This window comes from Mchenga conophoros, linkage group LG19 (assembly GCF_057382185.1).
Source record: "Mchenga conophoros isolate Kocher_MC1m ecotype Shallow Benthic linkage group LG19, M_conophoros_male_GT1.1, whole genome shotgun sequence".
Classification (NCBI taxonomy): domain Eukaryota; kingdom Metazoa; phylum Chordata; class Actinopteri; order Cichliformes; family Cichlidae; genus Mchenga; species Mchenga conophoros.
In genome coordinates, this window is record NC_140544.1 from 29,644,264 (window position 1) to 29,670,361 (window position 26,098).

At 40.4% G+C, this 26,098-nt stretch overlaps 1 protein-coding gene across 2 annotated transcripts; it reads right to left on the bottom strand.

Annotated features, from left to right (window-relative positions):
• Positions 1 to 305: 305 nt before the first annotated feature.
• Positions 306 to 16,415, bottom strand: slc35f4 (solute carrier family 35 member F4). Of its 2 annotated transcripts, none has more exons than XM_085257802.1 (7): positions 16,059 to 16,415; positions 3,307 to 3,607; positions 2,873 to 3,092; positions 2,655 to 2,780; positions 2,374 to 2,566; positions 1,624 to 1,713; positions 306 to 1,074 (listed from the first exon to the last, which is right to left on the bottom strand). In XM_085257802.1, the coding sequence occupies exons 1-7, from the start codon at positions 16,285 to 16,287 to the stop codon at positions 833 to 835; spliced, it is 1,401 nt and encodes a 466-aa protein (XP_085113928.1). In that variant the 5' UTR covers positions 16,288 to 16,415; the 3' UTR covers positions 306 to 832. The 2 variants fall into 2 exon arrangements, with proteins under 2 accessions (XP_085113928.1, XP_085113929.1); XM_085257803.1 differs by lacking the exon at positions 16,059 to 16,415 and adding an exon at positions 7,612 to 8,034.
• Between the last annotated feature and the right edge of the window lie 9,683 nt (positions 16,416 to 26,098).

A 26,098-nucleotide genomic window follows, 5' to 3' on the forward strand; every position in this document is an offset into this window, starting at 1 on the left:
TCATTTGCTTTTTTTATTTTTATTTTTTTTACATTTATTTGTGTCAAATAAATATACAGTCAGTTTATCAGTTCTAAAATATTAGTCTAATATTAATACCAAAAATGTGACCTCATGTCAGAGCTTTGCTTAGAAACAGTGGAGCCGTTGCTTTGGTCTTTGGGATGTGAAGCTTTTCCAGCACCATTATCTGTATATAAATGTATACGAATGCTTTTCAGTTATCCAGGCAATAAAGTTCTGAAGCTAGAAGTTTTTCCAAAAATATTAGAAATACATACATGTGATTCTCAGTTAGATGCAGCTTTTTTGTGGGTTTTAAGACTTTTATTACAAAATCAAAAGATCCTGTACATTAAGCATAGTATAATCATCATTCTTCTATATAACGCTATTCAGTAAGATTTAAAATTATTACTCTTATTGATACAGATCTAAATAAATATCATAAATATGTGTAAGACTGAGCCAAACTGGCCCCGCTGATAGTTATATTCACAGAATACAGTCTGCAGAGCATCTCAAGGGGAGCCAGTCAGCTCTTGGTTTGGGTGCGTGCGAGGGATGGAGCGCGGCAAGTATGTCAAGAAAGTAAATAACACTTTCAGCTCTTTCAAGTTGCATGATCCATAAATGTTTTCAGTTTCCCCTGTTGTTGTGAAGTGATAGAAACAGTGCGTCTCCAGAGTGAAGTTTGAAGTTCAAGACGTTACTGCCTCACTTCCTGATAGATGAGTCCACATGGACTGAGCGTCCCACCACACCTCCAGTGTGGGCTCTGGAGAAATGTGGAGTTTCCAGACTGGTTAACAGAGGTTACTATCAGAGCATGTCATGCCAAGGGAATGGAGACAGTGCCATTTGCGCGACTGCGGCTTCGAGTGTGGGTGCTGGAGTCTGTGAGCTCCTCGCCGTGGTCCTCTGACTTTTTGTCCGCAATGGTGGCCAAGAAACGCAGAGTGACTGAGTCCCATTCCTCTGGTAGCAGCATGAGCAGGAAGCCCAGGCAGATGATGCAGGTGGCAGCCAGTCGCACCACACTGAAGATCACCTCATGTTTCAAAAGATCTACAGCTAGAGTGAGAGGGGAATAAATATGGGTGGGAACAAAAGAGGGAGCCAGAGAGCAGGATGGGGATAGAGAGTGTGAAGGATGAGAGAGAAACACAATCAAATCGAGATTAATTACATAAAGTAAGATAAACCACAGGACAGTGCGGCTGTAGGGGGATTAGTGTAACAAATGCAGCTTATAATCAGCACAAGCAATCCACTTTATCCTCTGTGTCTTTGTGGTCTGGAGCCCTGGGACAGGTTCCCGTAACCCACTGACCTTCATACAGACCATTAAGGAAAAGAACTCGTCTGCAGGCATTTGTGTTGCCTTGGGAATCTGATCCTCCCTTAGCAAGAGGATGGTTGCAGGATCTGTCGAGGCACACTGATGATTGGGTTTCCGGGACAAAAGAGGCAGACTTGCTGTGTAATCTGTTTGCTACAGTGGCCCTAAATGCTGACCTCTCAATACAGCGCCACAGTATGTGTGGCCGTTTACTCCATTTTTTACAATCATATTATTTTACATCAAAATGATCAGTGAATGGCAGATAATAGAAACCTTACCTGCATTTCCCGGCACACTGAGCAGTGTCCCTATAGAGATCAGAATGGGGTAAGTCAGTACCACACCAACATGGACCAGGATGTTGAACACTGCAAAAGAAACAGAAGACTCTGTGAAGGTTCTCAGTCATCCAGGTCATCGTTGTCTAAGGAGCTTGGAAAGAAAAGCATCTGGACTTCTTTAAGTTGCTTGAAGACGTTTCACCTCTCATCCGAGAAGCTTCTTCAGTTCTAAGAGTCAAATGGTGGGCATAAATCTGGGACTGTCCACCACTGACTCTAAGAACCGAAGAAGCTTCTCGGATGAGAGGTGAAACGTCTCATCTGGGAACCCATTAGCTTAGTTATCTGACCTAGCCACTGGGGATGGCGGCCAATATTTTGTAGCTTATGGTCTTGCCAGGTTATCTGGAAAGTGGATAATGGAACACTTCCTTCCACTCACCATTATTTATGAATACACATATATTTCAAAAAGCGAATAAAAAGCTAAATTGTTGTCAGTCGATAGCTAACGTTCCATTACTGGGGCTAAAAGCAGACAACAAACGGAAAGTGGAAAATTTCCGATACTTAAAATAATGCCCTTTGCCTACAGATCCTGTATTCAGACAATATAAACATCATATCCACCGAGTGACTGATGGTAACTATAAGAAATGAATCCCTATAGTTATACTAAAAGCCTTAAAATGATCCAAAATGGTTTGTACATGTGGATGAAACCATCCGGTGTATATGCACTCTCACCCAGCCACAGTCCTGCCAGTCCACACATGTATCCCCACGGCAGTGAGGAGAGTGAGCCCCAGTGCTCTACCCTGGTGAAATACAGGATGAGGGGCACACAGGAGATGAAGATGAGGTTGAAAAAGCCCATGGTGGAAAGAAAATGAGCCACTTCTCCAAGGTTGGCGCTGCCTAGGAACATCTTGAACAGCACCTGGATGGTGAGAAAACAAAGAGTTGACACGATGCAATCAAAAATCAAGCATAGCTCAGACTGGAACGGGCTTATGAGGAAGTCTGACCTTATAAAGAGCTGAAGTTGAGGCTGAGCCCACAGCCAATGCCACACCCACAAAGGAATCACCGTGGAAACCGTCAGCATAAGCCATCATGACAATACCTGTGATGGCCATTATGGCAGCCACAATCTGCACATAGACACATAGATGACACATTTTGAAGTAGTAAAAGCTTGTGTTAAACAGGTAATAAACAATCTCCTTCTTGTTTTCATACAGACCCGAACACCCATGAACCGGTCCTTGAGGACAATCCATGAGAGGAGAAAAACAAAAGCTTTGTGGCAACAGTAGAGAGCAGAGACATCAGTGGCGGTCAATTTCTTCAAGGCTAAGAGGTACAGGTAGTTGGTCAGTGTCCACAGGATTGAGAAGGGTGCTGTCCTCTTTACAAAAAGCTTGAGAGTCATTCCATCCTCCCCAAAGAGCTTGCTGCACTCCCTGTTAGAGAAAAACACCAGTAAAGTCTTCTGAATGGAAATGCTTCATTGTTTGGAAGACTGTGTTTAGAGAATGGACATGATGGTTGTTTGGCTCTCACAGGCTTGAGGGTGGTTTAATACTGGTTCCAACTCACCAGAGGTAAAATGATAATAGATCGGAACCTACTCAGATATCACACTTGGCTTCTTAAAACTTCTTAAATGAGGTTTACCTGAATTTCTGGATGGGGGTCTGCTTCTCCCGTGTGGTGACGACATGTCCCGAGTAGTAGATGGGGAAGATGAGGATGTTCCAGTTGCTGCTGAACCAGGAGATGAAGAAGGGACAGGAGAATGACTGGAAGGTCAGCTTCACCACCTGAGTGGTACCCACCCAGGAGGAGGAAACACACAGCACCATCAGCAAACCACCCAGCACCTTCAGAGCCGTGTTGGCGCACGTATGGAAGGACTGGCTCTCCATACTGGTCTCACTTCCTGGTGTCTCTGCGTGAGATTCCGAGCCATCCTCTCCTGATGAGAGTCAAGAAGGGGGGAGAAAAATTAAAGGAAATCCACAGCTAGCATCAGATTTCATCTGAATAATTTTGATTAGTATAATGAGTTTAAACTTAACAACTTTTGTATTTTTTGCACCACTATATATAGACTTCAGTGCTGCCTGCATTGTGGCTTCCTGACTGGGTTCCAGCACATGAGCTTCATCGATCAGTCGTCCTTAGTGATCACTGCCTCAGTTTGCCTTTCTTGCTGTGGTGGCACAATTGAGGCTCCGTTTAAAATGCATCGGGTTAACACGGTGCACGCTGCACATGCCATAAATAGCTTGGTTGCCTCATGATGCAGCATGTACTGTACTCCCTTTGTAGCCAGATGTGCACAGAAACCGGATGCCCAGAGAGCAAAAGTAAACCTAACCACATGACAGTCAACATGAAAGTCAGGCCAACCTTGGTGCTCATGGGACACTGTTCTTGTATCGCTGCTGTGAAAAGGAATTTACTGGAACTTTACTGGAACATCCAAATTGCAAAGGTTAAATGATACGTATGTCCCAGTGCCTTTATGGACGATCAGAGAAAGCAAAGTGGGATGTGTGTGAGCTCAGATCTGTTCTTTACCTCTCAACAGTGTGATCAATTTACACCAGGGCAGGAATAAAAGATGACATGTGCTGGCTGTTTGCTAGCTCAGCACCTAAAGCTCTGCCATTTCCGCCACAGACACCAGAGCCCTGCAACCACACTAGAACGTGTAGCAGTAGTAGCTCTCCTCTTCACAACACAGGGGTGCTCATTATTGCATGCGATAGTCTTCTGTTTGTTATCTGCAAAAAGACCTCAGCAGGATGTCAAGCAATGGGAGCACAAGTCAGTGACGTGTACTGGAAATGGATTGTACCAACAAGTGCAGTAAATAATCATTTCTTACATCAAAAGAAGCTGTAACACAGTGTGTGAAGAGCAAACTCTTTGATCAAACAGCCATTTTATCAGTAGGACAGCTGGTAGAAGTTTAGTTTTTGTAAAGTTCCTTATGTGATCAGATGCCAGTATGTGTTTTAAAATCCATTCCTTCTTTTTACAGGATGCAAACAGAGGAAAACGTCACCAAACTTTGAAAGTAAGTTGATGAGTAACTTCATAAAACAATCAAAAGTCTTGCCAAACGTGGTATATATCCTTTATAAGTGCATGAGATCATCGCCGGCACTCAGTGGCTGAAAAACTGCCCAAGAGATTATAAAATTGCAGATTGGACACAGTCATTACTGGCAGCCGTCTTCAATCAGTTCAACGATAGAAGTAAAAAAATAAGAACATAAAAATGCTCCTTTGCAATTAAAAGTCCTGCATTTAAGATCGTATCAGTGTATTATCCTCTACATGTACTTAGCATCACATGAAAGGAGGCACTCTGAAGAAAATTGGTTTCCCTAAACTGAGTATCAGTATCAACTTTTGCATTAGTGATACATCAGTGCATTTTAACTTAACTTTATATGCATTATACTTTGTGTTCCTTTAAAGATTTTAGTTCACTGCAGAAAAAGATGCTAAATGGGGTTAGAAAGAAGAAAAAAACATGTTTTTCAATGCTCAGTACACTAAAACACAAAGTAATGATTTAAAGTAAAATGTAACTATAATAAATAAAAGAAAAATATATGCTAGTCAAATTTCATTTGACCTGGTTCCATTAAATTTAACATTTCAAATTGTAAAATTTAGATGTAATCAAATTAATTAAAGTCAGAATTAGGGAACAAATATTTTTTTGAGTGTAGTAGTCTCTAGGCAGGCTAGCTGTGCTTTAGGGTACAGGTAATGGGGAAGTTAACAAATATATTTTTTTTATAGTAATACAGTTTTATTCCAGTCTGGGCCTCAAACAATTATTTAGATGAAACCAAATGAGTGTTTTAAAAGAAAAAAAGCATTCCTCATTATAGACAAATAACTTGTTTTTCAACTGCAAAGCACCAGTGAGCTTTCTAGTTAATGTATTGGTGTAAAAAAACAAACAAAAAAACTGTGGAATGAGGCATATTACAAATTTAGCATAAAATGGAAACACCCGAGTAAAGTAGCTCCAATAAAGCTCACGTGAATGTATTTTCCAACACTGCATTGCTGCAGCACTGACCATCTGTCCACGGTGCAGAGTGGAAAATTCTTCAATGACCACTTACACTTTGAAGGCTTTTACGAGCCTTCAAAGTGCAAAAGAAAAATATTATTTAGCACCCAACAATTCAAAAGTAATAATGAGTTCAACCCCCACCACAAAAAACGCTCGCGGGAGAACAGCACTTAAACTGTTTCTATTCAGGGGATGTGTTAAAGGCAAAAAGCTCACCGTCGATACAGTTTCTGCAGGATCATCGAGGGATTTCATTTAATTGCATTCTGTCACAGCAAGGGTTCTTAATCAAACTAATGAACCTGGTGGTTGCTAAGTGGAAAAAACTGAGATCCGATATTTCTGCAATAGAGAAGCAGCTCTTTTATTTATTTTAATTTTTTTTTTTTTTTTACTTTAGGTCTGTTTTTCTTCATCCACACAGCAGGATGGTTTGTGTTTCACAGCACCGACAAAACCTAAAGCTTTTAGTGTCAGATGCAAGCTTTTCTGTCCTGAGGTAAAAGCCACAACAGGCTCATCTGATGCCAAGACGCAGTAATATTATAACTCTACTATTCCCCTGTCTCATAAAAGTTGCTCCCATTGCCAAAATTGTATTCTCATAGCAGACAGTATTATTGCTGACAAATATTGGTGGTAAAATTTTGCAAAGGAAACAATAATCTCTGCTAAACACAGGCTGACAACACAGTACTGCAGGAGTGAAGGTAAATTCAGTCCAACTCAGGGCAAGTTTTATGAAAAGCTCAAATTTAAGGTTAGTAGTGTTAAGGTATCTGTATGTCCATGATGAATAATTAGTTACTTAGCGCTGGGGTGGTTTTTTTTTGTTTTTTTTAAGTGAGTGATGATCAGTTTTGGTGCTTTGGTAGGTAAAATGTGATTGGATAAAAGAATGAATACATGCACAAATATTAAAATCTACAAGTCAGGATAAAATGAACAGTGTGTTAAATGTAACCCAAGAAAAGCTAATTTCCTCATGTCAAAGAAGCATCCACTGCAGTGATACTCGGGATAAAAAAGTGTAATATTTTGAGGTTTTTTATAGTTTTATAGGTTAAATGCACAGTAGCTTATATCGGTTCAGACATGGAGTCAGAGTATTTGGAAGTGCTAGAACACTTCATTGCAGAAAACCCAGTGCTGCATTGCATCAGTCACCACCGGCACCCATTTATCCATTCATCGTGATGCAGTATGCTTCTGGAACCTCACATTTTAATCCATTTTCTCCTTTATCGCCACCACTAATGTTGCACGGCAGTGATTGATGGAGGCCCGTTGAATCCAATAAGAGGCTCATAGTCTTGTCTGCAGTTTTTAGCCAGCTTAGCTCAGGTCAAAACGCATTAAGTCTTTATCCAAATTAGGCCTGAAGATGAGACATGGATATCATGATGCTGATGAAAAGTTGATTAGTGGCATCACAGTAATCTCTGTTAACAGAGTTAAAGGTGGGGGGCTAAAATGTTTAATCAGATGAGGGGGAACAACAACAGGCTTTACACACTCCATTACCATTACACTGCTACCAGGAGGCTGAAATAATAGAAAACATTTTTTTTACAGTATTCAAATTCAAACAGTTTTTAGATCCAAAGGCTGCTCTCATGTAAATGGAGCAGAATATAATTTGGAAACGTCCATATTTATTAAAATCTCAATATTTCCTATGAAGACTTATAGACTCTACATGGCACTTTGGTGTATTTGATGCCTTGTAGGAAACAAAATGTCACTCGTGACCCTGAAAATAAAAGTTAAGTACTTTGTCGTATCTTATTTTTCTATTTACACACACAATGCATACAGTATACTCCAGTACAGTATAAATGGCATCTTGTGTCTCTTTGGAGCTTTCAGTTTACCTTCAGAGTTAGGGCAGGTCAGGACCTGAGTGCTGTATGAGCTGAGAGGAGCCACTCGGGCTGAGTGCTTCTTCATCCTCCACTGGGGGCACCACACACTGTCCTCCCCTGGAAGTAGTGTGTATTTGAGTTTAGAAGTGTTGCTTGGCTGCTGCTGCAAGCTCAGCAGCTCCTTCAGCTCGCTCCGTGCATCCTCAGACTCCCGACTCCTCCGCTTTTTCTTCACACTCTTGACTGCCTCCTCCTCCTCTTCCTAGGTCTCTGTCAAATCTTTAGTCTCCTTCCAGGACTCAAGTCCTGACTCTCTGTTCCTCTCTAGCCCAGCACGTCTGTATAGTGCCACAGCTCAGTGGTGATAGCGAAGTGGAAGTGTAGCGAAGTGGAGACCCTACAGTTGCTCTATCATGCCGTGATCCAGCTCTGCCAGTGTCTCCAAGGGAGACTGAGCTTCAAGTGTGTGTGGCATGGTGCAATCACTCCCCTCATCTCTTTCTATCCTCCCCCTCCTCTTTTCGTGTCTGTCTCACTCACTTTTCCCTCCTCTTCCTTTGCTCCGCAAATCAGCAGCTTTGTTTGGAAGGTAACCAAGCAGCTCAGGCAAATTTATGCTGTGCTAGCTGTGCTAGCTCTTTTCCTCCTCCCCTCTCTTTTCTACCTGACAAGGCTCTCCTTACTTTTTCCATCTCTCTCTCTCTTTAATCTCCCCCCCTGTACAAACTCTTGCCCTCTGTCTTGCAATGCCTCTCTCTTTCCTTGGCACCTCTCCTGCTCTTGACTACCCCTTGAGAGTCATATTATTAGTAGAGCTCTCTCCGTCTTGTTGCCTCAAACCCTGACACATTAGTCAATTGAACGACGATATGAAAAAGGCAAAAACCATGTGCATACTACAAAAGAATACATGACAATCCCAGGCATTTAAATCCTGTTGTGCACAGAGGTCATCTTAGTTCTCTCAGAGGGAAAATAGGCCTTTTTACCCACATAATCCACACTCCACTACTATATGTTTGCATTTTATTATTGCGTTATTTCCATATTCTACAATCTGAATCTGAGTTATTTAAAGCAGAATACATTACGAGTTAGTAAAACAATCACTTACAGTGTTCTGTATCTGTTTACTTAAATGAAGAATCACACTGGTTATCTGTTGCTGACTTGGATGGAAGTCAAGAGCTCCCCTGTTATTCTTATAATTTCATGCACGTAAGAAATCAGGTTAAGCAAAGCAGAGGTACTTCCCCTCTGTGTCGTTCCATTGTACCAAATTTACTTGAAGGCAGAAGGTAAGAAAAGACTCTACATAACACATAGATCACCAAGATACGGTGGGCCGGAGAGGTCAAACGCATTACAACGTAAGAAAAGGCCAGCAAGTACAGAAACTCTACAAAAACACACAAAACAAGTTGAAGAAAACAAAGGAGAAATGGAAAAGAAAATGTACGAATCACAACAGAAGTGTGTTTTGTGTATTATATGAATCACATTTTTCTCCCTTACAACACAAATGAATCCACAGCGTCTTTTAAGTGCGTCTCAGTGCGATCCTTTCCGTGTTTTGGTTTCTGTCACTTCAAAAGCTTCTCAGTTTGTATTATGTTTGACCTCTCAGGGCCACCTTACCAAGAAAATGAAAACACTTTCCTACAAGTCAGTCCTAATTTTAAAAATTCAACAAATGTCCATTTATGATAAATCACTGTAGTGTGGTTCTTAAAAAAAAATCCATAATCACTGTAAGCACTTTTGATAAGAATTTCTTTATTTATGCAGAAATTTCTGTGGATGTTAGCTGTTTATTTATTTATTATATGCTGGTACTTTAACGAAGGATTTTAATATTTTATCCGTCACTGCTGCACAGTCAAGGGAAACCCTCATCAGCAGCTATGTTGATGATCGGAATAGCGTTTGTGAGTCAGGCTCAGGATTATAGTTGGTCAGGAGTTTCCATTTCAAGGAAAGCCATGCAGTTATTCAATCTGATGCTGTGGTTTATCTACCTGAAGATTTAATGGACCTAAATATCACTCTGGCCTCTACGTCAACAACATATCAGTGCCAAAGTATATGCGGTCAGACACATGAGGCGATGCAGCCAGTAATAAATATTACTATGAAATCTTACAGTAAAATCTGAATTGGAGAAGCAAGACCAGGAGCAATGTGACCTGAGAAACAGGAAACAGGGGAACCACTCAGTACAGTAACTGCAATGTGATTTTTGCCTAAGTTGGCTGGCTGTGAATACTGAAAGCTATTTGCAGCATGTCTGCTCCAGGATTTCTGTTAACGTCTGCCTCCCGTTTCAAATGCTGATCAGCCAAAGATCTGGCAAAGCTACAAAGGGCATAACAGATCAGAGTATTTGTTGTGCATTCTTCAGGCTGCGAGAGAATAGAAAACAGCACAGTTATTGTTTGGCTGTTTCTTGCAAGTGACAAAAAGACACTGAAAATTTGGGGCCACGTTCCAGTAACATTATGGTAATTCATCTGTTAGAGTTCAACACTTTGAAAAAAGCACTTCTCTACTTTCAGTTTTAGGATGACGTTGTGATGCAGGCACATTTATTCCCTGGGGTCACCCAGTTACAGAATGAGTGTAACAAGAATACTAATGCTTTAAATTATGCAACCAGAATCAGCATTGTTTTAAAATGTTTGCACATTTAATGTGTGACAAGCAGGACTGAATACGTAATCCAGGGACAAGCTGGAGGGTTAAATGTAAAAATAGACCTGCTGATGAGAGGAGCCAACACCTAGACACTGAGGGGACAGAGGAGCGACCCAGTCAGCAAATCCTGGGATTCGAATCAGTATCGGATTAAGAGAAATACCTCTTGTCACAGTTCAATCTCAAATATTGGACTAACAACTCTAAGTTTTAAGAAGATTATTGCTTTCTCTATCCTGCGTTACTATACTGTTCGGCCTACATCTAACTTTGGATGCTTTCTTTTTTGTTACTGCTGAGAGGAAAGTTACTGATCATTCATTCCCATCAGACCTTTACAACATATCTGCATTTTATTCTACAATTCAAGCAAACCATACATGAACTTCAATCATTCAATAACTCTCTAACTAAGAAAGAAAGACAGAAAAAATTCTAATAATAATCCCTTTTTAGAGTAGCTAATAAAATGGAAAGTGTGTCTATATAACAAAATGGTCTGCAAGCATAACTGATCAAAGCACAATATACCACAGCATCCTCCCTCTTTACCTCCATAGCAACACAGTCTCCTGTGCACACTGACGCACTCGACCCATTCAAGCTCTTTTGTCATTCAGATTAACTAATGCTCGACAGTTTGCAGTAGACGGGTCTTTGTCTTTAGCACCTCTCTGTTACTCATCACATCTCAACAAGGTCCGGGAGCAAAGACGACGAGCACAGGGCGCTAATTTTAGCTGAAAAGCCTTTGAACAAATTTCAGGTGTGTATCCAGACACGGTACCTCAACAACTCAACCCAAGGTACTGAGAACATTTGAAGATGAGGACATCTAGTGGTAAATATGATTGGCTGCATTACAGGTGGGACAGGAACACGGGGAAAAAAACTCTTAAAGAGACAATTTTCTCCAAGCCTTAAAGGGTTGAGTCACTCACATTTCTGCACTACGCAGTCAAAGTTATGGTGATTTTTTTATATTAAAACAATAACAAAGTACATTTTAAAATATCAACATCAGTGTGTGTTAAACTAGGCCCAGTTAGCATTCACAATTAATAGGATTTGTCCTTCTGAGCCAACTGAACAAAGTGGTAAAAAAATGGTAAATGGCCTGTATTTGTATAGCGCTTTACTTAGTCCGTGTGGACCCCAAAGCGTCAAAGCAAGGATATGGCTATTACTGTGAGTTTAGTGGGTTCAGTCTGTTACTGTGGGAACTATTTATTTTTTGTCTACACAGACCTACACTCAATTGGTTTGGTTTTGTTCGTTTTTTGTTGGGGTCTTTTTGCTTTGTTTTATTATATTTTGTTGTTCTCATTTCATGTAGACATTGAAAACCTACACGAGTGTTAATGTTCTTCTATGTTAAGCAAGTTGAGCTTGTTTGTAAGTAAATGTCACCCCCCTCCCACACACACACACACACACACACACACACACACACACACAAAACAGACACCCAGACCCATGCTGCTTTCTTCTTTTGTTTGTGCTCTATCACTAAATCCAATAACCAAGTAAAATGCACCGACATCCCATACCTGTGGTGTATGGCCATTTGACTGTGGAAACTTTGGGTACGCCTGATTAATAACACCACAGATACTGACTTTACTAAGTAGATCAGTTTGGGAATTTAATAACACTTTAATAAAATATGGCTTGGTCATTATTTCTGGGGTTTGTTTTGTTGGTCCAGTTCACAAACAAATAATCCCACTGACTTTTTAAAAATGATGGAAACATTTTTACAAAGATTTATTGATGTGATTAGATTTACAGACCACAAGAGGGCAATGTTTGGCTGCAGCTCATACCTCAGTGTAGCAGCAATGCACGCACACACACATACTCTCTTCCCATATTATGTAATGTTACTTTGCATGACAGCAGTTGGCTGTAATGTATATGCTCCTTTATTTCTTACTGATCACTCAAAGGGCTTTTACACTACAGCCATTAACCCGCTCACACAGTGACAGACGCATCCAGAGCAGCTGGGGTTCAAGTGTCTTTGTGGGCGATAATCTCTGCAATAGCCCCAAGATACTTGCAAAACAAAGTTCCTAACCATAAATTGCTGAGGTGAGCTAAAAAAAAAAATCTTTCTTTTTTTTTTCTTCAATTTTATCACCTGAAATGGGCTGCAATACTACAACATCGAGTGTACAGTCGCACAAGAATAGGTCAGCACTTCTGTAACTCTCATGGAGAAATATTGCACCCATTACTCCCAGGTTAGTTCTGTGCTTTTGCAGGAGCATTGAGGACTAACAGCACTCCAGGAGTCATTCAGGCAAAGCTCATATCCCATTCGTTGGCCTGGCTATAAATAGCACAGAGTGAGCAGGCATGGGAACGGGACGGTCCAAAATAAGTATGTGCACATACAGAATGTTTGAGGAAGAAAAGGGATATTCATCTAGTGTGAACACTGTCTGATTTTAAAGCACACTCACAGGCATGTATAGATTCACAATCATCATCTGTCTTCTTTCCTTATGTTTCTAGACTTTGTCTGTGGACAGAAGTAGACATAAAAACACACTGCTCTGTGATAAATGGTTGCCTTTCCTGCCCTTCCTCCATATAATTTCCTTCTGAGTGCTCAGGTGTGCCCCTGCTTTACTGTGACGCCTGCAGTGAAAAAGATATAGGTCCAGTACTGAGTGGGACTTCAACTACAAGTACCTGCAATTTCTCTTGCACTGTACCTATTTACCCAGCGGGGAGCGCACACGCACTACACACTTTTTCTAAATTACCACCTCAAAAAAGACACCCAGCAAATTACAGCAATGTTTTCCAGGAGGTGCTGGGGAAGCATTTGCCTCACACACCATTGTTCTGTTAGAATTTACTTTCCTTTTATTTTCTCATTAAAAAATTGATTCCGTTACAGCTTCTCACTGGAGCACGCGTTCATAGCTGTGCAACCATGTAAGTAGTGGATCAAGAGATATTGCACCTTGCTTGTTTAGAAAAGCATTTACTTTTTCCCTCTCAGATTCTGTCACTGCATGCAGCTATTGTGTCATGACTGTACTGTATGCATTAGAGTCCGGACCTTGTCTCCAAATGTGGTCCACAATTCCCCTCAGAGGCATCTTCTAATTCAACACAGATGGCAAGTGGCAATACGAACAAACTGGCAACAAGATCTTACTAAATATATCATTACGCCATAGGCTTGGCAGGACAGGCCTTCTGTTCTATTTAGGTGCTCCTTTGTCTTGTCCTTTATGGAAAATGATACTCACCAGCTTGAGGGACATGTGATTCAAAGTGTAAACAAACCACAGTACTTGAGTGCAATGCTTTCAGGCAGCAAGACGCAGCAAAGAAAGAGAAGAAGAATTAGCAGGATGATGATGTGCAAATAAAATTTTGTCAGATTAGCAGCTACGTGTTTAAGAGCTGTAAACACAGGAAAAACACTGACAAGCTGCACTGGAGAGCACCTTGTATGGACTTTCATTCATTTGATTGATAGATGGAAAAAAACAGGGGAAACGGATTTATCTAAAAAATGGGAAATGTCTTTCAGGTCAAAAAAAACCTTCTGACTGATCTTTTATAACCTTGGTACGGCTCTTGCAATCCACACCTGCTCCCTATATTTCAAATAATATCACAGACAGCACCCCATCTTTCATTTTCACAAGTACAGAATATTATAGACGATAGAATAACAGACTCAAGGCTGCAAAAACTGGAAACCAGAGCCTCACCAGATACTGATCTTCATTATTGTTTAATTTGATGATTATTTTTTGTTTTTCTTTTTTTCTTCTTCTTTTTTTTTTTGCAGAAATAGATGATGAATAATTTAGCCTGTGTTGTCAGAAAATAATGAAAATGCCTACTGTTCTTCATGTTGGCATTTTTATTTAAAAATAGCTAAAACAATCTTTCAATAATCAGAAAAAAAAACTCTTTTTACTGGCCAATCAGTAATCAGCAACAGCACCTTATCATCTCAGCCTTCTGCGATATACATCGGAATATTTGCACTATTTAAAAACTAGAAGTAAATATCAATGATGCCAGTGCTACTTCAAGCTTCTAAAATACAAAATACTTTATTTATTAGAGCCAGTCATTCAGGACTGGTTACATAACTCTGGTGCTGTATCAGAAGCCTCTGAACTGTTCAATCTGTCTTCAATTGAAAGTTTGGACTGCTCCTGATTAACCAGGTGTTCTTTCAATAGATTAATCCAGACAAGTAGACACATTCTCAAGTAAAATGTGTGATTGCGTTCATGGTTAATCTACTGCAACTGACACCCCTGATAAACAGGAGGCGGTTAATGAAAGACAGGCTCATTTCGCTTTTTCTTTCCGCAGCCTCTATCTAAAAAGCCATTGAGATGCTCCGAGCTGATCTGAAAGAGCCTCAGCTGGAACTGTTCTCGATTGAATGAGACCCTATCAGCATGGCGGTATTTCCTTTGAGATTTCAAATAGATTTGTCACCGTATATCACAGAGCAGGGAAGCCATAACATTGAGAGCACATCGTTTTCCTGCATGTGTATTTAAGTCAGGAATTTATGTTTGAACTTTTATGTAGCAGCCAGAGGGAGATGTTAGGGAGCCGCTGTTGCGTGCCCAATTTAATTGAGGTTAAGGGTCTCAGCATCTGAATGTCAAGACACTCACATGATGACCAGCTGCATTTTGGGGAATTTGTTTAACGGGAAAAAATCCCTTTAAAAGAGAAACGACATAAAATCGTAGTGGTTAGGCCAATTGTGCAACACAAAGGTGAATCTGTGCCTGTGCTTTAGGCCTTGTCAAATCCTCCTCCTCTCACCTCACTTCATTACTATAGAGCCATTTATGATAGCACTGATTGGCTTTTCAAAGAGCTTAGTGCTTTTCTCCCCACTTTTCTCTCTCATAATCCCGCTGCCAATGGCAACACTCGAACAAAACCGGAGGGCAAGTTTTCTAAAGATCATCCCTGAACAAAGTGCACCATCAGCTCTCTTCTCCAATCACAGCCATTGTCTCAATGTCAGCAAATTCAGAGCAATGCCTGACACAAATCAAAACCTCTTTGACAAGAAGAAAATTATAGAGAAGCTTAGCTAACACATACACGCACTGCTGTATTTGAAGCATGCCAGGAGATAGCTGGTAATATTCCCATCCATCACAGGAGAAGCTGTGAGATTTAATAAACAATTGATTGGGAGTGACTGTTCACAGCCTTCGCCAATGTGGGGAATGTGAGCGCTCGATAGCTGGCAACCTTAGAGTACAGTTCAAGCAGTCACTTAACTGCATGGCTCTTTGCTGTGTAACTGCATTGTCTCGCAGCGCTACATTTGGTTCGTATGCCTCTCTCTGCCCCCTTACCCCCACCTCCCCCTCACTAACAGAGATGGACGGGCCAGCTCATCACCCACCCTCCAGCTGACAGTGGCAGAGATGGACACTCTGCTGCTCCTTAACAGCCACAATTAAAATCCAGTTTTCATTAACCAATTTTGCACAAGGCCTAATTAGAATTAAAAAGATTTGGCAATTGTACACTGTTTCTTCCAAACACCGAATTACAAGCATTTTTGCTTTTGGCAGCTATAACATGCTTTGATAGGCAGCACCGTTTTCCCACAGTCTTTAATTTACGCAGTATCACACTTGCCTAATAAATGCGTGAACCTGTCACATCAACAAATGACTACACCAGACTACTTTCTTTTTCTTTTTTTTCTTTTTCTTTTTTGGCATCTTTTCACTCACTTCTATGACTGGAGTATCCCGGGTTGTAGCCGTAGTAGCCGGTGATCCTCAGAATCCGGTCCTCAATGTCGTGCAGTCCGTTGGCTGTCGCTTTGGGGCTGCTGTCCGTGAAGACAGCGCAGCTGCCACCGGTCGGCGTCGACTTGCCCGGCAAGTGTGTGCTCTTCAGGGGCTCCAGCCGAATACAAGGCTGGTCTCCACTCTCAAAAACAGTCTCGGTGCTCATCATTGTAGGTCTGAGCGGGAGGAGATGAGATGAGACCGGGGACGAGCCTTGATAACCATGCGAGAGACCTCCGGGGCTGCATCAACAATTAGCAGCATGAGGAAGGCATCCAGACCCACATCCACATTCCTTCAGTGATGCTCTCGGACGCAGAGCAAGGTTATCAAACTCAAGCAGCCTGGCAGCCGTGAAACACCAGGGGGCGTGTCACTACTATCACATGCGTTTTTATGCGTGTTTAATAAAACAAGAGACGGCAAACTTGGCTGCGATCAGCGATGAAGAGCAGAGTCCGCTTATAGCAGTATCTATAAAATGAAATAAAAAAGCAACGTGGTTAAAATCATCAGTAAAACGAGTTTTCAGTAATTAGTTACTCTAATGCGTTTTTTTTATTTCATGATATCTCTATAATATACCGTATTGCATCGGTCATTTCAGTTTAATGAAACAGCTAAATTGTATTTTTCAATTATTTGGGGGTAGTGGATCTTTTGACTTCCCCTTGGTATCGCTGTTATATTTCAGTTGATGGCTGGCATGCGCTTTTGTTTCCTTCTCTTCTCCTTCGTCTCTTTATCGAGTTCTACTGAAGAAAGAAGGGGCTTTATTTTAGGAATATAAAAAATCAATCGGTCTACAGCTGGGTGCCGGGGGACACATCAGACAGAAACTGATTAAATAAATCGTAACTTCTCGTTTAACCCAACACAAAAATATCTTTTAAAAGACCACAAGCAGTTTATTTTTGACGCTCTATTTTCAGCACGTATTCACTACCCCCTCTGGCTCTCTGTTATTTGTGGACTAATCCTGGACCTCTCACTGACTTTTGTGTTTGTTGTTAATAAAACATGCGTGTGTGTTTGGCACAGGTTTGTCTCACTGCTGTGGGCCCTTAAATGTGTGTTATTTTTCTTATTGTCAGCCTTTGTGTAAAATGTTTTTCTTTTAGTGTAAAAGCTCACAGATTATGAAGTTTGTGCACACTGCTGCTCACCATAGCCAGTCAAGTTTTTTTCTTACAATTTTCAAGCGCTTATTATGAATTTTATTCTAAGGTAAACCCCCAGAACAATCTCTTTTCCTCAGCTGGCCACAGGTTCTTGTGCTGGCTCAGGAAAGCTCCACTTGACTGGATCTCCCAGCTTGCAGATACTTGGGGAAAAAAAACATTCAGAAAACTGGGCTCCAAATCCAGTAACACAAGATGCAGTATTTCAGTGTCTCTGCGATACGCCTCTTTTCCAAGTCCTCCCCTCTCTGTGTGAAATCGATTCCCAGTGTGTGGAGAATTTGTGCCCCTGTTGGCATTGTTGTGCAGACACATGCTGGGGTTTATGATGCCCTTGGACGGCAGAAGTGCTTCCTCCCCCTGTCTTACTTACTAAACCAATCTCCACCTCATGTTCTTTTGTTTCAGTTTGTTTGCACTCCAAAGCACTTATCTCACACATTCAGTTCATGGACAGCTTTGTGGCTACAACAATGAAATGCCAATGCCCAGAAACTTTCTCCTTGCCTTTTTGTGAGAATTGCTAATTTATTATTGGACACTTTCTTACAAGTCTGTGCAGCTCAATCCAAAAAAAGTTTAAAAAAAGTTTTCTTCATGTGTCTACTTTTGTTACATTACTGTATAGTTTATGCAATACAATATCTAAACGGCTACAGTAGCAAATTTTGCATTAGTTTGTGCCCTTTCATGTCTGAGGTGCTCGTCAGAGTTACTATTTTCTGTCAGCTGTTAATGCATGAAGAAGAGTTCAGCTCAGGGGGAAAATTGCTCTCTGACAGCAGCAAGCTTATTAAAAGTCTTTGCAGCTATAACCCACATTAAGAAAGCAGTTTATGCATGAACTGTTACAATGCAAGGCCTGGCATTTTGGATTTTAAATGCTCGTGCTCTGTGTTTTATGAAAGTGTCATCGCAAAGTGATCTCTAAAGAAATCACTCCATCCTTGAAGCAATATCTTAAAAGCTATTATGAAAAGATGATCCTCGTATCAACTTTAATAGGATTTCTAATTGTCCCCCAGCAATGAGGCTGACCTCAATCTCAGACAACATGATTATCATTCAGAGCATCTCCCTGATGTGAATCCTCAGTGCATGATAAATTACTGTCTCACCTTCCTTTCCTTCCACCTCTAGTGTGGGAGAATATGTGAGAGAGCCCGAGTCTAAAACTCAGATTGTCTTATTAATCAAATCTTCAAATGTTTCTCACTTTTTGGTGTGCCGGAGAGTTTTTCATCTGTTAATATACAACAACAGCATGTACAACCGGTGTGTGCAAAGAGCACAATATTTGATGTTGAGAGCTGAGAACATCAATCAAATGACAGTTTAGCTATAATAGCACTCTAATGGCTCCCTGACTCTTCTCCTCTGTGCTTGTGGTAGGCAGTCTACCACACAATATAATCCTTTACCTAAGTGGAATAAAAGGACACACCGAGGAGACAATATGTCCCATGTGACTTCATCCCAGACCAACCCCATCACACCAGCACCTCCCACAGAGGCTCAGCAAGTCACCTTAGAGATCAGTGACTGACTCCCCAGCCACCTGCTGTATAAATATTCAATGCGCACTAAAGATAAACCCGGCTCGTGCACGGAGAAAGAAAAAGAGGGCCGTTCAACAGAAGAGGAGGGTTAGAATTTCAATATAGTTAGTCCAGCTGTGATTGGAAGGCATGTTGGCCTGAAAAGGTCATATTTAAAAGCTTGGTAAACGTTCAATAACTTTCTCAATTGGAGAGAAACTGGAATGTAAATGCAGCGAGAAATGAATATTCATACCAGAGCCAGTTTTTCAGATTGAAAAATCACATATTCAGACATTGAGATAGTTCTCTTCCAACTACAGAAACTATCCTGTTGCACAACAACAGTGCTTAAGATGAAATATCGTTATGTCCTTTGAAGCCTCACATGACCTTTCTTTGTTGTCTCCATGCAAAGAAAAACACTTGCGTCTCACAGAGCACTCTCCGGCCTATAGGATTTCCTCTTCCACCTCCTCTGTCTTCAGCCACAAAAGTTGATTTGTGTCGAGAGGACAATTGGCAAGAGAGAGTCTGTTTGCTCTCACTTAACGATGCCAGTCAGTGTATAAACAAAGTATGCAACGACCACGCTGCATTTTTAAAAATAAACGATCCACAGAGCCTATCCTCTTCCTCGTGCTAATCCACTCCAAGACACGGTAAACATGCTTTTAGTGGAAAAGGGCATCTTGTCACACATTTCACTCATTTTTGAATAATCAGAAGCCTCTGCAGAATTATTTACTCGAAGGAGAAAACAACATAAATCAAAACGCTCCAGAGAGCAAAAAATAATACGTTAGTGCTAACTCCAGTTCACACATTGCTGCGTTCTCCCACTATACATCAGACTTCAGTAAATGCAAAAAAGGTACGTTCACCCTGCAGGCAGCTCCCTCTGGTGTTGAAAACAGGACCAGTGTGACAATTTAACTGTGACAAGACAGAGTGTAATTAGTGCCTCAAGTCACTGTCTGTCACATTGACTCAGTATAACGTCTGAAATATGACGCTTTCATCAACAGTTGTCTTGTTATCCACATCACTGAAGGTCACTGTCTCCATATGTGGCTATGACTTGTAAAACATGTACACATGGTTTATTGTTGCCTGACAGAGGACGCTGGAAGTGCGTCACTGAAAGAGTCAGCAAAATGGATATCACAATACGTCTTTAAGCATGTGGACTCGTACACGAGAAAGCACGTAACCCTTGACCTTTGTCCTGTCGTTAAAGGACGATCAATAAACCAATCCATACAAGGTTGAATTTTGCAGTGAGCATTTGCATGTCATTAGAAGAAGCTGTCAATAAGAGGATAAGAAGTGTTTTTGCATTTGTTCATTAGATTCTCTTTAGGTGTACTGGATGTATTTAATGCATAGCAAGATATATTGTTAGATGAAGAAACATGTTTACTTGTATTTACAAGGCTGGGTTGGAAAACTACATTTTAATATCAAAATGATAAATATATATTTTAAAAAAAACTCCTTTAAGAATTGGATGAAATGGTTTCTTTCCATTAAGCCACACTGTTTGTCAAGTTAAGAAGCTGACTGGACCAAATCTTTAAATCTTGATAAAGTTCATCTTTGAAATATATTAAAAGCGTAGAACTATGCAGCACATTAGGGTACAGCTCTATAGCCGAGGTAAAATATCACAATAGTGCCACAACCACAATTTCTCATTCACATCTATGCATCCTTTATGTTATGTCATACATTTAATCATGTAACTGTAGAGCAGCTCTTGGAGGCAGCCGCTGTAGATTTATGGCCTCTGGTGGTAACAAAGTTAAATCCCTCAGTGTAGCTTTTCTGCATGCTCCATCCCTTTGCACTGCAGGCAGGATGATGGATTAGGCCTCCGGTGTGAGGAGGGGGCTGAGGAGCAAAGGCTGGATGACAACAGCAGCGATGGGGACATTTAGCATGATTGACCAGGCGGGATTGTGAGTAATGGTCACACTGATATTAGCTTAGGGGTCTGCCTCACTCTCACACGCTCTGAATTTTGATGATTTCAGGGTGTTTATTACAGCAGATGCTGTTCAACAGATTGCAGATTTGCCGATCTCTATTTCAACAGCACCACGGGGGTTTTGACGGAGACACATCTGTACAGGAAAATGAATTTTCAGTTTTAATAGAAAATTCTGTAATGCACATACAAATTGACAGTTGAAAATGGCTCAGGCTGCATACACTACAGGACCAGGGTTATGTTAAATTCCACACAAAGGGCATGGCAATTAGTTCAGTACTGGCTCAGCCATTTCATTCAAAAGTGTGAATGAGGGCTTCACCAAGGTGCTCCACAAGGTCAACCTACTTAGCAACTGCTGCACGCTACAACAGAGGTCACCTTGCCAGTGCATCTGACTTTTTTGTTTTGCAGTATGTACATTTTCATGTGGATTAAAAAAAAAAGTTTGTTCAAGAGCCTTTGAAGAATATCCAGGTCTTTCAGTTTTAGAAAGTTTTCAGCCCCAGAAGCACAAAGTTAGATAAGCTGCAACTCGACAGCCAGTCGATGAGGACTTAAGCTTCAATCTATTGAAGCAGAGCTCGATGAACTCTTGGTCAGACTTGCTTTTGTGTGTGGTTAACCTCCATTTTCAGCACTACATAAACTCAGTTGTTGACTATCGACAGGTTTGTCTCTCTCCTGCTCCATAGGCAGATTTTTGGTCGCACTGAACTCTGAGCTCATTAATTACATCAAGTATTAGACAAGACGGACAAGACTCTGATCCAACAAAAGCACACAAGGTGAATAAAGACATGGTGCATGAAGCTCTCGTTGTTGTTTCCTTTGGCAGGTATGAAGAGCGAAATAGTGGAGAGTGTGGCTCAAATCATCCTCTCCAAGAAGCCTTAGGGAGGATGAAGCTGTAGCTCCTAGTGTATTCACTGTCATATATTAAAATGGGGTTATTTATGGTTTCTCGCCAATACAAAAAAAGTGTCACTGGGAAGTGTTAGTCAGAAAACACCACCTAAATAATGCATAAAGACAGCCTTTTTCAGGATATAACCAAAAGTACACAGCTTAAATTAAGGGTGATAAAAGAGCTGATGAAGATATATTTTTTCTCTTTGTGCAGAGTGACAGAAATATTGCAGTTCATGCTCATTTTATAGAGTCTCACATTCAGAATCCATGTTTTTTCATCGAGATAGCTGATTCAGCTGCCCTGTGCTAACTTATATTGTTAAGGGAACAATAGGAACAATGCTACCTGCACTTAGTTTTTGGTTTTTATGTACAAATGTAACAGCAGGATCATAATTCAACTCCAGTTCTAAGCTTATTTCATACAATGTCCGCCTTTAATTTACCCAGGGGCATATTCATTTTTTACAAGTAGCTTATTTTTTGGCTAGAAGGGAGCTAAAGATGCACATCTGCACTGTATTGCCAATGCTGTGGGCCCCTTAAATATTGATCATCCACTCTGACCCTATGCACCCTTGAGCATCATCCCCCATAAGAGCCCTTATCCCTCAAAGACCCACATTGATTAAACCATTTAGGCCATCAAGCTGTGTAGGTGCAGGGTCACACTCTGTCTCAAGGCCACTGTCTCAGCAAGAGGAGTCTACAGGGAATTGATGCTCACGGATAACTAAGTCCCTGAGGAGTTTTTTGAAACAGGAAATGCTCCCAAATGATGCCTCATGTTGATGAAAGTCTTGATAAATGACTTGTTTTGGCTATGTACTATGCTATTTCATCAACACTACCATGCACACTTGGGATTCAGTATGTAAACTCACACTGAAGCTCTTTCTTCTAGTGTGCAAATTGGAAAGTTATTGTTGATTTTGGGGGGAAAATAATTATTTAAAAAAATCCTTTTTAACTGTCCTCTTATGAAAAGCTACAGTGAAATGCATGACGAAAGGAAACAAAATCACAGCAGCACTTGTTTCCTGTTTGCTTCACATTTATCCTTACAAGTCAAAAAGAGTGAGCATGTGGAGTGTAATCGATCTTGGATCCCAAATTTAAGCAGGACTTTAATAGACTATATTTTGTGTAAATCCTTTTCTTTCTTTTTACAAAACCTGAATGTTAAATAGTATGAGATGATACAGAGTTGCTATAACTTAAAGTCTTAGTGCTTTAACTGCAGATTAAGCTGCAGGTCTGTATGGCAAAGATATTTACTAAATATGTACAGATTTATTTGCTTTGATTTACATCTGCCTTTAAACTAACTGCAATCACTTTGACTGATGAATCTAGTCTAGTCTATTTACATATATTGTCTTAAAAAAATTCCCCAAACTATTTTTGAAAGCATCATACTCCGTCTGTCTTATACAGCTCTTGATTTTGAGTGCGATATTGGTGCTATACATATCCAAACAGCCTCATATAAAAACATGCGGTTTACAACCATTTTACTGCTGTTACTAGAGTGCCACCCTCTGGTCATCCTGCCAACAACACAACTGTGATGAGACACGAGAGAGGTTTTTTTCAGATGCTGAAAATCACTCAGTTGTGTCTATTTAGGCTTTGATGTGATTTTGCATCTATTATGGATAGAGCATGAGGCTGTAGCAGTGCTACAAACAGCACATTACATACAGATATCACTTGCATGATAATCCTTCAAGTAAGTCGATGAAAAACTGTATTTTTTACTTCTTTAATTAATCTTTATAGATTTAATGTATGTATATTTATGTATAATCTGATGGGATCCCGTACAGCCACCAGAAGGATGTAAGAATTGTTTTGTTGTCCACAATCAAAAGCAGCAGCTACTAATGAGGAGGTCCCGCTGCCACGCCGTCTTTTACACATATTAAATTTTAGTCGTTTTCACTTCTGTTACATTTTCCAAGATGACACTCTGATTTTCATATGAAAAGGGAGGCACTGCAAACAGAGGAACCACGCCGAGCACAAAATTATCTTGTCTCTCTCTCGCCATTTATGTGTAGTATTGTTATTATTTATGAACATCTTTTGTTTGGAATCTAAGAAGGGGAAAAAAGTACTTCAAAAGCATAAGCGCCTTTATTACAAACGCTTTCGCTTTGTACACACTGTTTTTCTGAGACTGTCTTTTTCTCTGCAAACTCCCAGTATTACCAGCATTATTCATTCACGGCTGTAAGCATCTCAGAGTCTCAAGATACGTGTTGTAGTCTGTTGTACAAACAGTGAACTTCCTAATACTGTCATATCGTTCCACGTTGAAAAACCTCTTTCTGCATTTTGCTGATTTATACATAGCTGTATTGATTAACTCTTTGATATGAGCATAATTCCTTATGAGTGGCCTAATGAGACAGTTGCATTACAGTGAACCCTGCAGCAAGCTGCAGCTGTAAGACCCTTGAGCTAGCAACTAATTCATTCATTCTGCACCGGGGTGCTGTCATAGCTGGATTTAAAACAACTCAATCAGTTTTGTGTATTATCATTAATATGCCCGATTCTCACATTTTTAACAAGGTGTTCGTATCTCCAGTGTCAGGCTAGGCTGCACACAAAGATGTGTCTCTGATCAACTCTCCTTCTAACTCAATCCACATGATTAGATCATTGCAGCACAGCAGATATTCTCATGACAGAAATAAAACTTTTATCTTCGCTGTTGCAGACAAGTCCAAGTGAGGCTCGACATTCTTCTGAAACAACTTAATACAGAATAGCAGACTCACTGCTTAATAAGCCATCTGTTTAACACTTCCTTTGGTGCGTTCAGATTAAAACCTTCCTTTTTTAAAAAAAAAAAAATTAACTGCAATAATTATTAACAGCTAAAAAAGACGGATCACAAAAAGTCACATACACAAAAAAACATGGTAAAGAATCAGATTTAAGGTAAACGTTCTGGTGTTCAGGTAGTCTTTATGTTCTTCCTTTGGCAACTTGCATCACACATTCAGAAGTCTCACTTCCTTTCCTGTCTGCTCCATCTGATTAAAATCCAGTTTGGGGCCTATGACCTTTTCCAAGGGCAGATAAACCTTTATCTGACTTGTAAATCCAGGAGTCTCATGACTTTGGCATCCAAAGGAGGAATCCTGCTTCTCGCTTCTCTGCCTAAGTCTAAGTTTTCAACTGTGGATTGACAGAAATTCCTTAGGATTCTAAAAGCTATCAACTTGGCACCTCACGAAGCATCTAATTTAGCGAATGAGTCAGATTACTCCAACTGCACAGCAAGACAGTGTTTCCCAAGGTTTTCTGGGAACTGAGATTATGAGTAATTTCAGATGTTATAGCGATTGCCTGGTCTCCCTGAGCTGAACTGTGTCCAAACGCCACTTTATAGAGAGACGAAGTTTGTCTATAAATCATGCCACATGGAACTTACTGAGCAGTTCAATATGATTACTATTGCTTGTGACAGACTAGTGCAATTAGATGTAATAGTCAGTCTATGTATGGTCAAGCAAGTGACCCAGAATACTATCGTTTAATAGCTGGGGTACTCTGGGAGTGTTATTATCCATGATAGCACAGTTTCTGGTCCTTTGAGTGTGATGCATTAAAACTGCCATGTACAGTATGTTCTTATCATCTTGTGTTCAGCCTCAGGACCTAACTTTTGGTATAGGCACTGAAAATAGAAGTCTCTCTCATCAGAGAAAAGATGGTACAAGATCCGCTATATCGCACATATTTAAATTTAGATTTTTATACCTTTTTGCAGCAAAGCTTATAAACTGCTGAACCTTGATGTGTCTCTCGTGATTTACTTTGAATTATGCTAATAACTTCTGATTCATGATTCCTTGGGTTTGTGTGCGTGTCTGTACCTTTCTTCGTGTCTTGAGAAAAACACTTTACCAATCTGATAAGGGCTTTTTAAGCTTTCATGTCTTCACAGCTGCTGCCTTTCTTTGAAGCGATTGGCTTTGCGGTACTTCTAAGATCACACACTTTTTCATTCTTCAGACAGATGCGTGTTACGTGATAAAGAGAATTGCCAATATGTCGCTGAAGCGTTAAAAGATTTCTTTTAATAAAAGCACGTACTTTGACTTTAAAGTTTCTGTTGCAATAAAACATCTGGGGTTTTTGTGTGTTTGTGTTTTTATTAATTATACTTGTGAAATCCAATAAACAGTTGCAGTGTGCATAGTATGTTTCCCATTTTGTTTGCCATTAAAGGTAAATACAAAAGAAACACATGCTGTTATGATGGCTGATTTAAAACTGACAACAGAATAAGGCTGAAATTGTCACGATCTGGTACAGGGATTCAACGCAGAGCGGTAA